The 13,876-nt window shown below is 40.9% G+C and overlaps 1 protein-coding gene across 1 annotated transcript in view; it reads right to left on the bottom strand.

The window, feature by feature from the left end:
- Positions 1-171: 171 nt before the first annotated feature.
- Positions 172-13,876, bottom strand: part of podxl2 (podocalyxin-like 2) — a 28,716-nt gene continuing 15,011 nt past the window's right edge. The window contains exons 4-8 of the mRNA XM_053653259.1: positions 13,429-13,503; positions 9,014-9,170; positions 3,555-3,616; positions 3,282-3,461; positions 172-2,625 (exon numbers count right to left, since the gene is read on the bottom strand). Coding sequence (XP_053509234.1) covers positions 2,422-2,625; positions 3,282-3,461; positions 3,555-3,616; positions 9,014-9,170; positions 13,429-13,503 — 678 coding nt within the window. The 3' untranslated portion in view covers positions 172-2,421. The remainder of the gene's footprint in view (positions 2,626-3,281; positions 3,462-3,554; positions 3,617-9,013; positions 9,171-13,428; positions 13,504-13,876) is intronic.

Genomic DNA, 13,876 nt, shown 5'->3' with positions numbered 1-13,876 from the left:
TCTATTTTTCATCATTCAAATAACATTATTTCAGGCTGCAAACCTGATGAAAAATCAATGTTAAATTTCAACACTGATTCAATGATAGTTTGCTTGATGCATTAACACTTCATTCAGTGTTGGTCTGCTATCTGGGTCATGATCTCCATTTGCGCTGATATTTTGTAGCTCACTTCACTGAGAAATCTGTAACACCATCAGCGTATGCAGCCAAGGCGTATGCAAAATGAGTGTAATGAACATGAACAAGGTGGATTTTATCTATCATGCTTTCATTTCTCCCCAAAATGTCTTGAAGCAGAAACTGAAAATAGATACACAAAGCACACAATGTCCAAATTACACAAAAGAACGGACGACAGAACTGCATGTTTAGTGTTTTTTTGGTTTAAATGAACTTTTCTTTTGCTGAAACACTACATGAACCCAGTCTTTATGCGCTTGAAAAGAATGCAGCTGACTATCTGTAAGCGTATGTGTATAATAGTTTGCCCCACATCATTCTTATTATGCCCTCAAAGAGACCTTGCGATAGAATGCACTGCTCATCCCTAATAGTTTCATTGTCTGGTCATACTGATAGATATTAGATTTTAACCGGTCATCTAATTTCGTGACCAGCCATCATTGCTTACTGTAATCTATAAAAAAAAAAAAAACTTCACCATGTAGCTAAACACTATACCATTATGAAGGCAGCCATCTTGGATCAATGGAACTTGTCACCTGATGTTATCATTCCCCCACCTTGACCCCGCTTCCAAATGACCACAGGCCAAATTGTTCATGCAGCTGACTATATATTTCTGCTTTGAAAATACATTTTTCACTCTTGGCTATCCCTGCTATTAAAATTTGTTTATTTAGTAGACGTTGAAGATTTCAAGATGATTTGGGTGTAGGTTCTATGGAAAACATTTTGGGTGAGATTACTCCTGTAGATGATTCCCTGATGGAATACCTGTCTTGGTTCATTTGAAAAAGGTACGTTCCAATAGTGAGACAACCCTTTATTAATCATTTTATTTAGCTGTAAGTATGGCTTTACAACACACTGTGGTAAAGATACGTCGCTACATGTTGTAATGAATATTTCCATAATCAGGACATTGTAACCAATCTTTATTTTACACTGCTTGTTATGTAGTAATAAGAGCAATGTGAAATAAAGTGTGACTAATTTACCAGATTAATATCAGATAGGCTGAAGTGACCGAACTGACTTATTTTCACTTAGAATACTAAATGAAGTGTGTACATATAGAAATCGCCTTTGTTTAAACTCCGTCATTCATTAACGGTAGACTCCGGAGTTTTTCAACCTAATATCTATTTACTGTATCTGTAGTAATTACCACAGAAAAGAAATTCAACACTTTTCCCCTTGTACTGTACTCAAAGGCAGTTGTTGAATCCCATCTACTGTAAAACGGTCGGTGCAGTATTCTCCGTAATGTACATGTGGATTTCCTCTGCGTCCTCCAGTTTCCTCCCACCTAAAAACAGGCCTGTAGGTGGACTAGCTACTATAAATCACACAATTTCCTTTTCTTTTCACAGTAGGAAAAATGCCAAAATTCTCATCTGGGGTAATTAAACACACACTAGAGATGTAGTGGATTGAAATTAGACACAAATCATAGGCATCCACTCCTCTGTATTAAACAGGTTCCTTCATTAATCTTCATTTTGGCATTAGGACATCAGAATAAGGTTTAACTGCTTGTTTCAAACGTAAGCCCTGTGCAGTGCAATTTTTACAGTAAATATGTGTAAGACCTCTCTGAGGAGGGGTCGCATTGCATTGACGAGAACCTCGACTATGACACTGAAAACAAAAAACATCTCGTTTGTAGAGAGGCCATTCCGACAAGCGATTAAAGAGCAAGGCCAGTTGGCTGCAACTTCACCATGTTAAGACACACGTCGCTAATGTACTGCTTCAAAAAGTGCACTAGATGCATCCATACAAAAGAAAATAATAGGATATGCGTGTACTGTAATAGCCAGTTGAAATACATTATTACGCATTAAGATCCTACGAAATACTGCTATCGTGTTGAGTTCTGACAGTGCAAGACTTACTGGAGACGAAATCTGGCAGGTTTTCAATACGTTTCTTCACAGCTAAGGCTGATTAGTAGCATTGCGCCGGTAACAAAATACACCTCAATTAGCACGGCTAAAATTTTACTGAGGCCTCTCTGCGCCTGCACTATTGAAGAATCAACCCACGCCACTTTGATTGAACATGAACGTGCTGCCGCTGGTGCAGATAAATAAAAGACCGTACAAGCCAAAGACAATCACTTTAAATATTCAGCAGGTAGTTGGAAAAAAAAAGCTGTGGTATTCTGTGCCCTGATGGAATACCTTACTTTCCTAACAAAATGAGCTTTTTTCCCTTTGTTCTCCTCCTTATTAGAGGTGGGTATCCTCCTCCTGATTGTCTTCCTCCTCTTTGCCCGACTTGTTTGGCATGCCCTGCCAAGCTCCGGTGCCTGCTGGCACACCATTGGTGCTGTGCTTCTTCTCCTGTGGCTCCGGTTGGCCATCGCTCGTCACGTCCAGCGTGGGGTTGTCATGGCAGCCATTCTCCACAAAATGCAGCTCCTCGCCATGTGACTTGCGACGACACAAAGAAATGAACAGTTAGCAGCCAACTCTTACATAAATAAGATGCATATAAAGTTCTTGTACATCTGTATGAGGTAGCTAGTCACACTGAAGAAGATGGGGCCTCTGTGCCTGTTAGTCTCAACAAACAAGGCATGGTATTTGTTAGTATCAGTAAAGGAGGTGTGGCCTATGTCCAAATCTGACCCAGTGAAAGAGGTATGGCCTTTGTGCCTGTCCAATTCAACAAAGAAGGCATAGCCTTTGTGCCTGTCAGTACCATTGAAAGAGACATAGCTTATGTGCTTATTAGTCCTACTGAAGTAGGTGTGGCCTATGTCTATGTCTGCTCCAGTTAAAGGGGCATGGTCTCTGTGCCTGTTTGTTCCAGTGAAGGTGGTGTGGTTTCTGTGCCTGTTTGTCCCAGTGAAGGAGTTGTGGTCTCTGTGCCTGACGTGTGGTGGATTTGGGCTCTTTCAGCCTTACTATGAACACAGCCTTTGAGGCATTCTGCATTTGATATTTTTATTCGAATGTATTTCTTAATATTAGGCACTTCATCAATCCGCACATTCTTAACTGAATCATTTGAAACTCATAAAAACCTGGTTTTATATTATTGATTCCAGACAGTTTGACCAGGAGTGTTATGAGTAGCCACTTACCATGCTCTTCATTTTGGGAAGGCGGCGCTGCCAGCAGATGTAGATGAGCCCAGATGCAATGATGATCACGCACACTGAGCCGATGATCACCAGCACGACAAACAGTTTGCCGTAATCGCTGCGTGTCTGGCTGGGCCTGGAGTGACACGCGCTCACACTGGAGAAGTTCTGAATGCCGATCTGAAATGTGATTTCCATTAATTGCCAGGATGTAAACACAGAAACCCGTTATGTGAAACGAGCAATCAGCAGATACAGACTGGATGCTTATACCTTGTTTAATCCTCTCCTTACTTCTCCCAGTATTGACAGGACATCTTTAGTAGCAATGACACCTAATGGGATGAAATAAAGAATGCTATATTACAGTTTTGACCGGTGTTAACTTCCATCGATCACTTCGGTGTTCACTTTATCAAAATGCTTCACACAAAACACATTCAAATTCCTGCATTCATTTTGCACTCAGGCTCTACCAAGTGCAAAACTATCTATTTCTGCAGTCCAGTTTGCAAATGTTTGCAGAGTCCCTTTCAAAACGGATTGAAGTCAAATTCAAAAGCAAATAGGTTGCCGCATCCCCAGTCAGGGAACCGACCCCAGCGACCAGAGGGTTTCGCGAGCCAGTGCACTTTCAGTGCTAATCCCAAGCCCAGAAAATGGGGAGGATTGCTTCAGGAAGGGCATCCGGCATAAAACTTGTCTGGAACAGCACCCCTCTACCTCAACACCCTCACACACAATCTATGATCCATTAATGACTGACGCTTAGTAGTGCCTACTCAGCGTGGCTCAAGGTCCCTTTCCAGAACCTTCACACTATCTGTCCCTCGGTAGGAATGAACTTCCAACCTCAATCCGGAGAATCTGTCACTATCTTCAAAAAACAGCTAAAGACCCACCTCTTCTGTGAACACCTAACTAACCCCTTAAAAAATAAATAAATAAATACATAATTCTGGCTCTTACACCTCTACTCTGCGCACTTTGCTTCTTCTAGAACTCAACTAAAGATCTTGTATGGTAGCACTACTTGTATTGTTCTCTGCTTGATATATCGCTTTGCTTGTGTTTACTCATTTGTAAGTCGCTTTGGATAAAAGCGTCTGCTGAATTAATAAATGTAAATGTAAATGTAAAACTTGAGCCAGAATCGAAATATGCGGAAGGGTGATCCGCTGTGGCGACCCCGAATGGGAGCAGCAGAAAGAGGGGGAAAAAATCTAAACATCTGCAAACAATGTACTGTAAATCCCTAACAAAATTATTACTGCTATAGAGACAAAGACGCACAGGGACATGGAGTATTTTACAGCAGAGGGGTATCATACTCTCCATATATGCAGCAATATCATCTAACTGACATTTTTTTTTCTGAAATTTGATTGGCTGAGCCACATTCGACACCGCTGTAAAACCCTCGATATATACGCACGCTTGTGACATGACCACGTCACAAGAATTGAATTCTGTATTAATGCACCAAGTTTGAAACTAATAGACCTGTTACACTTACGCCATTGCTCTGAGCATAGAATACCCTAATCTTCGCCTGTTATGTTGCTTAGCAACCAAAGCTTACTGTTGACAGACTGCACTGCACGGAGGAAGAATTGTTTAATGGGAATGTTATTAAAAATAAATGAAATGATTTATTGAACACAAAGCAAAATGCCACTTGAAGGTGTGCGTTACAGTGATTATATCATGGGTAAAGCGGGTTTTACGCACTTCACTTTTATGCCTAAGGACACCCTTATATACACCTGTTATAAAATCACTGTAATGCATGCCCTTGACTGGCTTATTGATTTTAAAAAATCTAGTTCTAATTGCATTCTTGGATCCTTCTGTTGAAGGATTGTGGTTTAGAAAAGAAAGCAGGAAAAGATAGCAGGCATTTGTGATTGAAAATGATGTGGCAACTCCGTTCATCAGCCCCAAGCTTTTGTCCACATGGAAATGAAAAGTCTGTGATAATCTTCCACACAATCAGATTAATATCATTAAAGTGCACCTATTAAGGTTTTTCAAATATTACCTTTCATGTAGTGTGTTATAGAGCTGTTTGGAAATGCAAAAGGTCTGCAAAGTTTCAAAAATCTAAGCGCACAACAAACAGGGTTATTGAGTCCTAAAAGAAGGAACCGATTCTGAACAGCTGAAATGAGTCGTTAGTGATTCCAGACTTACTTCCTGTACTAACCTACGTAGTTTTGTGACAAAAAGCCCCGCCTCTGGTCTTCATCGGCTGCTCGCTTACAGCGTTAGACCAATCACAGACTGGGATATCTGACCAATCAGAGCAGAGTATGCTCTCTGAAAGAAGGAGTTTAGAATGAATCCTTTAGAACGGATCATTTTACGAGTCATTTGTGACACTGGGGGGAAAAAGGTAATGCTGCAATTTAAATTATGAGCACGTTACAGTGTTTTTTTGATCTTGGATGCATGTAAATCTATTCTATGAGACCTTTAAAACTAAATTAGGCACGTTTCAAAACCATAATAGGTGCGCTTTAAAGATGCATGAGGAAAGCAAAGAATATTTTCCCTGATGTAAAGAAAAGAGGGTGTAAGGTGTAATGATGAAAATGTGGTCAAATGACAGATGAACTGCAGAGATTTGATTGTCATTTTTACACTGTACTGTAACTAACTAATAATTGTTACAATCATTAAACAACATGACTACATTTGTGTACCCTGCTGAAAAAAACCCCCAACAGAAACCCCCTTTGTAATGGTTTTAATGGTTATAGTGGGAATTGTATTGGTTTTAATGGAAACTCTAATGGTCCCTGTGGGTCTCTACTGGTAATTTGTTGCCTCTATTGGTGACATGTTATGTCTAGTGGATACTATTAAGGACCAAACATGGTAATGGTTTTAATGGTTAGCTGATGGTTTGTAATGGTATTTGAGGTGGAAATCATTAGAGCTTCTGTGATGGTTTCTGTTGGGGTTTTTTTCAGCAGGGCAGTACAACAAAAAAATCACTGCATCTATCATCTTCTGTAATGTAACTGAGCTCACAGTGATTTGGCTATTTAGTGGTCTAAAAGGTGATGACGAGCATGATGGCACTGATCGTGGGATTAGCATGAAAGTGTACATTTAACCAAAGTCGAAATACCAACAAGGTAACTTAGAATCTCAAACAAAACAAATCTTGGACACCACTGAAGATCATATATTACTTGTAAAGACTAAAATGCAATGTAGTTCATGGTGGATTTTTCCTTTAACAGAAGTAGTGTATTGAGACATGTTTTCATTATTGTAATTAAGGCATATTTTAAAATGAACAGTTGTGCCGAGCTGGGGTTTTTTACAAGAAGATGAGAGAAGAGTTTTTAAAAGTGTACCAGGTAATGGCTTTCTTGTGAGCGAGTGTGAAATACCAGATCTTCTTCTATCTGACTTACAAATGTGTATTATTTTTTTATATAAATACAAGTAGATAATGACAACAGTCCTATGGAGTATGGTAACTTTATTATGCTTATGTAAAATTTATAGCAGACATGCCACATAAGTGACTCATCTGTGTTACCACACTTCATTTTTATTAAGACCAATGTGTAGAAAATTAAGTATAGAACATGGAAAGTAGGGAATTATATATATATGGTGGCCTTTAACTAAGACTAATAATAAAAATCGATATGGTGAAATATACACTGATCAGCCATAACATTAAAACAACTTACAGGTGACATGAATAACATTGATTATCTTGTTACAATGGCACCGGTCAAGGGGTGGGATATATTGTGTGTTGGATGTGTTGGAAGAAAGAAAAATGGGTAAATGTAAGGATCTGAGTGACTTTGACAAGGGCCAGATTGTGATGTCTAGACGACTGGGTCGGAGCATCTCCAAAACGGTAGGTCTTGTGAGGTGTTCCCAATATGTAGTGGTTAGTACCTACCAAAAGTGGTCCAAGGAAGGACAACTGGTGAACAGGCAACATTGTCATGGGCGCCCAAGGTGCATTGATGCAAAGGCTGGCCTGTGTGGTCAGATCCCACAGAAGAACTACTGTGCACAAATTGCTGAAAAATGTAATGCTGGCTATGACAGAAAGGTGTCAGAACATACAGTGAATATGCTTGCTGCATATGGAGCTGTTTAGCACCAGACCGATCAGAATGCCCATGCTGACACCTGCCCACCACAGAAAGCACTTACAGTGGGCACGAGAGCATCAGAACTGGACCATGGAGCAATGCAAGAAGGTGGCATGGCCTGATGAATCCCATTTTCTTTTTCGTGGGGTTTGCGTGTGTCGCTTACCGGGGGAAGAGATGGCAGCAGGATGCACTATGAGAAGAAGGCAAGCTGGCGGGGGCAGTGCAATGAGTAATGATATACATATACACATGCACAGTGAAATTCATTTCTTCACATACCCCAGCATGTTAGGGTGTTAGGCTGTTAGGAAGTTGGGGTCAGAGCACAGGGTCAGCTATGACACAGCGCCCCTGGAGCAGAGAGGGTTACAGGCCTTGCTCAAGGGCCCAACAGTGGCAGCTTGGCAGTGCTGAGGCTTGAACCTCCGACCTTCCGATCAGTAACCCAGAGCCTTAACCACCAAGCCACCACTGCCCCAGTGTGATGCCCCAGTGTGATGCCCCAGTGTGATGCCCCAGTGTGATGCCCCAGTGTGATGCCCCAGTGTGATGCCCCAGTGTGATGCCCCTGTGTGATGCCCCAGTGTGATGCTCTGGCCAATGTTCTGCTGGGAAACCTTTGGTCCTGGCATTTTGTGGATGTTACTTTGACACGTACCAAATACCTAAACAAGACCAAGTACACCCCTTCATGGCAATGGTATTCCCTAATGGCAGTGGTGTTCTTTCAGCAGGATAATGCGCCCCTGCCACACTGCAAAAATTGTTCAGAAATGGCTTGAGGAACATGCCAAATAGTTCAAGGTGGTGACTTGGCCTCCAAATTCCCCAGATATGATCAAATCCAATCGAGCACCTGCACAAACAAGTCCGATCCATGGAGGCTCCACCTCGCAACTTACAGGACTTAAAGGATCTGCTGCTAACGTCTTAGTGCCAGATACCAAGCACACCTTGTGGTATAGGTCTTGTGGAATCCATGCCTTGATGGGTCAGAGCTGCTTTGGCAGCACAAGGGGGACCTAAATAATATTAGGCAGGTGGATTTAATGTTACGGCTGATCAGAATATAATCGTTGATATGGTAAGGTTTCCTGTAAGGAGACATTTCACTTTTATGGAAATAGTCCCCGTCGTGTGAAAGTCTTCAGGCTAGAGGTATTTGCACTTTCCAGTTTCTCATTAACAAAACAAGCTGTGATTTTTGTCTTATTAACTTCATGAGAGAGAAAAATGAGTGTGGTGAGGGAACGAGTGTTTATAGCTGCTATAAACTAAGTGACAACTTGTCTCATGGATGTAGCGCAACATTAAATGTAATTATAAATGGGTACAAACATGACGTCCTGTTCTTGAGTAAATGAAAAATTGTAACTGTTAACAAATTGCCATGGTATAAGAGGAATAAAATACAGTCTTGATTCATGGCTTACTTGATTATTTGAAATTAAATGGGTACTGCAAATACAGGCATAAGTTATACGTGTGCATCTATGGGATAACAATATAAATACTTTATATATCATTTGGATCATGATTCTTTAGCATCTGTGCTGATCCAATGAAAAGTATAAAAAGCAGGCATGTGTGTGTTACCCTGCTCATTGGCAAGTGTCATGAGAAGCTGGTGTTCCCGTTTGGTGGGTTTGCTAAGCGAGATGAGCCACGGGCCCTGTGGACTGTTCATCTTCCTGGAGAATGTGTTCTCCAGCATCTCCAGCAGCCTGTCACCACGCTCCACACGGAATGTATTCTGTAACACAAACCCACACACAAACACACACATTAAACCAACAGTTATCTGACAACAGTTTGCGCCTGTGTTTTTAACCCAAATGGGCTATCCACGAGGGACAAATTTCCCCACGAGGGACACCCCTGGACGGGGTTTCAATCCATCACAGGGCACAATCACATACACATTCATACACTACGGGCACTTTGGACATGCCAATCAGTTTACCATGAATGTCTGGGGGAGGAAACTGGCATACCCTGAGGAAACCCCTGCAGCACGGGGAGATCATGCAAACTCCGCAGCAGCGGGAACCGAACCACTAAGCCACCGTGCGCCCGGGTTATAACGTGTCATTGTATATAAATGAATAAAAAGAATAAAGTAACATGTTCAAATGAGGGAATGTATGTGTTACTGCAGAACATTCAACCCCTTACAATTAACACTTAATTTATGCTTTTGTTCTTCGTTTTTTCATTTTTAATATAGTGATTTAACTTCTGCTTTAAAGCTGATTCTTACTGTGATTCACTCATTTGCATCCATCTCACCTGTCCGTCCCTGACAGGCCCAAAATATTTTTTTCTTCTGATACCATAGTAATTTGTCAATGAAAAAATTTTTTAATTCATTAATGAATAACACGTTGTACTTTTAACCGTATATAGTTACAGTGAATGTTGTGGAACGTCTGAGAAGTTAGGGAACTTGGGCCAAAAGGTGTGGATGTTCTGGATGGGGTGCCAACCCATCGTAGGGCACAGTCGCACACGCCAGTTATCACTTACGTTATAGCAGCTATTAACTCTCATGGCATTTTGAGGGCAGGAACTGTGGACCTATCGCGGCCAGAATTAAATGTCTACACTAAATGAATACTGTAGGATCTGTAACAATGCAGTGTGATGCAGTGCTGCAGTATTGTGCATATTGTGCGATTTGATTTTTGAGAAATTTGGATGGGCCATGCAAGCAAATTCAAAACAAATATTTTTTGTGTGCTGAACGTGTCAAAATAAGAGTGCAGCCAGAAGAAATATACTACCTCACTAGACAAAAAGGGACAAGAACGTCCTGGAGCAGGCTGAGCTTCATTTAGCTCTAGACACTGAAGTTTGCTCAGCTGTAGTTGTTTTTTTAAACAGTCATGTCCACATAGGCGTCTGCTTTGGCACGAGGACAACCAGCATAATTTGGAGGCTAACTGCTTCAAAACCTACTGAGTCAAGTGGTGATTCATTTGGCCAAACAGGCTCTAGAGGGGCCAAGTCTCAGAGGAGAAGTTTGACCTTTATACTGCTGGTAATCATTCGTCGTTCGACCATCATTCTGTATCCCACAATCAGACGATAAGCTTTTAACAGTACATAGAAGTGAAAGTCAAGAGGGAGAGTTTTTCATTACTTAAACAGCCTCCTAACGACCTAACAACCTCCTAAAAATTGTTAAAAATGCCAAAACGACATTTCATTTAGCTATGTGTATTTGCTTCTGTGTTTCATTGTACTCTAACGCTTCAAACAACCAATGGCACTGCATAACTCAAGTTGATAATTATGTCATTTATTCATTATTTTCTTTGCAGCATTTGTTTGCTAATACGTCCTATACCCTGTGGACCCTTCCCTAGTTGGCATGCCGTTGACTGTGGCACGCAGATGTTCAGTGCAATATACCGAATGTCATGCTGATTGTAATTACATGCCTGGCAGTTGCCATGACGATGAACGAGCACCTCGAATTTTGCTATTCTGGTGTGGGTGCGGACAGGGAGAGAGGTGTGTGTGTGTGTGTGAGTGCATTTGTTGTGGCCAGCCTACTGCAGTACCATTGACAGAGAATGTGATTAAAGAAATTGTGCGCTACTGCTGGAACTGCTGCTACTGCAGATAGCGAGAGCTAGAATATAAATATCAGGAATGGGACTATATTGAGGCATTAACAGTGTACTGTTACATTCCCATGATAGGAGAATCTGATTTAGTTATACGATTAAGGTCATTAAATTGGCATAAATGATGACAATTAAATATTAAAAATATTTTATATGCTGTAATATTTTTAAGCAGTGTTCCCTATTTTTATTGAATGACTGTAATGTTCCAGTATGTAGAATGAACTCGGGAAATTCAGCTTTTGGCGATTTGTGCTCTTTAACAGTGTAGAGAACTCTAGAGAAACGCTAGAGTGTGGGTCCAGTATGACATTTAACCTTAAGGCTAGTTATGGATTTAACTGTACAGCTCGGCTCAACCGCACTCAAGCCAACCAGGACGGCCAGGAACCTTCAACATCAAGAAAATCAGACCCTACCTCACCGAACAGGCTACACAGCTACTAGTCCAGGCTCTTGATATCTCAAAACTGGACTACTGCAACTCACTACTCTCGGGTCTCCCAGCCAGTTCCATCAAACCCCTTCAAATGATTCAGAATGCAGCAGCACGCCTCGTCTTCAACCAGCCCAGGAGAACCCATGTCACACCCCTCTTCATCTCCCTCCACTGGCTTCCTGTAGCCGTCCGCTTCAAATTCAAGGCCTTGATGCTCACCTACAAGACCTTGTCTGGAACAGCACCGCCCTACCTCAACACTCAACACTCTCCTGAAGGCGTACATTCCCTCACGCAATCTGCAATCAATCAACGACCGACGCTTTAGTAGTTCCTTACTCAGCGTGGCTCAAGGTCCCTTTCCAGAACCTTCACACTAACTGTTCCTCAGTGGTGGAATGAACTTCCAACCTCAATCCGGACCGCAGAATCCCTCACCATCTTCAAAAAACAGCTAAAGACCCACCTCTTCTGTGAACACCTAACCAACCCATAAAAAAAATAATAATAATCATAAAAAATTTAAAAAATAATTACTCTGGCACGTACACCTCTACTCTGCGCACTTTGCTTCTTCTGGAACTCAATTAACGGATCTTGTATGGTAGCACTACTTGTATTGTTCTCCGCTTGATATATCGCTTTGCTTGGCACCATCAGGGACAGTGTATGACACCTGAATACACCTGAATGGCACAGCTACCCAGCTGGCCAAGCTGAGTGCAGTTACTCTGACGTAGAATTACTGTAAGCAGCAGGTCAAAAAGATGCAGTGCCTGGCTTCACGTGGCTCAGACGAAGCATGTCCTAGTGTGGCAGGGGAGAGCTAGTTAATGGGTGAGGATGGGCAAATTAGTAAATTGGGAGAGAATAAGGATTTTTTTAAAAAAAAATGTAATAGATAAATAGTATTTCTAAATGTTCTTCTAATGAAATACTTTTCTAATTAAAAACCCGTGTTCTAGTTTTCTAATCTTTAAAAATGCAATTCCTGTGGTACACCAACAACTCTGATACAAGGTTATATGGTTATCATCATTTAAATTCATCATCTTGAGCCATACCTAATACAATGTGTATAGGTGTGCATTCTCTTAAGCATTCTGTGCAAGAATGCTGTGTCTAACAGAGACAGTTTTTGTTTGTTTCTTGCTGAAGAAGCAGTGATGTCAGCATGTTAGTGGAGGCACTGATATTCCCAGTAGTTTTACCCCAAATACTGCAGATACACCCCTAATATACGAACAATGGATAAAACTAAAAGTAAAGTAAAATATTACCGCAAACATAAACATAAACATCCAGGTCATTATCTGTAACGCATGCATGTGAATGTCCTCAGTCCTTTAAATCGTTTTCAATCTACTGTCCGTCTGTGGTGCGGATTCTGACTCAACAAAGTACGTCAGCAGACTGTAGAGAGTACTTGAAAAAATACAGTAGCAGAGAAAATCAGGATGTAATTCATAAACGCTAGTTTTCTAAACATGAATCACTGTGGTTTCTGTAGCAGATCTTCTACTGCAGCTTATCCATAGAATTGTCTAATTTATAACCATCCCAAACAGTAAAAGGTTGATGTCATTCAGTCATTTCTATGTAACCGAACCACAAATTTTAGTTGAATACCCCTGATCTAATAGTAGTGAGACAGGAAGGACGGCTTAAACTTGTGTTGTATATCATCACAGGACCAACCACACGCCGAGGTAATCCTGTCAGTCAGAAGCCACTCTCATTCACTGTCATAAGGTAAGCCTGAGGTTTTCACACTCCTAAATAAGACGCTCTGAAAAGGCTAAGGATTCAAAATAAAACCCCAACAAAGACCACAGTTGAAAACTGATCCATGTGCAACATGATAGAATTATTTTGCTAGCGAAAGAAATTTCCTGTCTATGGAAATATCAAAATGTGAAAAGGACAAGACAGGTACTTACACAATCAAAATCCTCTGACATGTTGAGGATGACATAGCCTTTTCCTGCCAGATCGCTCCAGTCAACACAAATTACCTAGAAGAAAAAAAAGACAGAATGGGAATGAAAAGTGACAGATCGGAGATAGATGTGTCACTGGAAGTGATATCTCACGATTTCTGCTAACATTAGTTACATCATATAGTGAATAATTTAAAATAATTAGCACCATTCATGACTGACAAGCAAGAAGATCAAAAGATTAAAATGTCAGGAGAAATTGCACAAACGTGCCTCATTAAATCCATTCAGTCAATAAAGAAAGCGGAGACTCTTTCCTTTTCAAATGGTTGTGTTTCAAATAACTTAGAGTATAACAGGGAAACAGTACACAGAATTGGTATTTCCTTTTAGTGCCTTCTATTAATATGAACTTTTGTTCGTTTTAAAAAGGGACTCAAATGGCCTG

The sequence above is a fragment of the Ictalurus furcatus genome, chromosome 21 (genome assembly GCF_023375685.1).
Source record: "Ictalurus furcatus strain D&B chromosome 21, Billie_1.0, whole genome shotgun sequence".
In the NCBI taxonomy this organism is placed as follows: Eukaryota; Metazoa; Chordata; class Actinopteri; order Siluriformes; family Ictaluridae; genus Ictalurus; species Ictalurus furcatus.
This window is presented reverse-complemented; position numbering and strand designations above follow the sequence as displayed.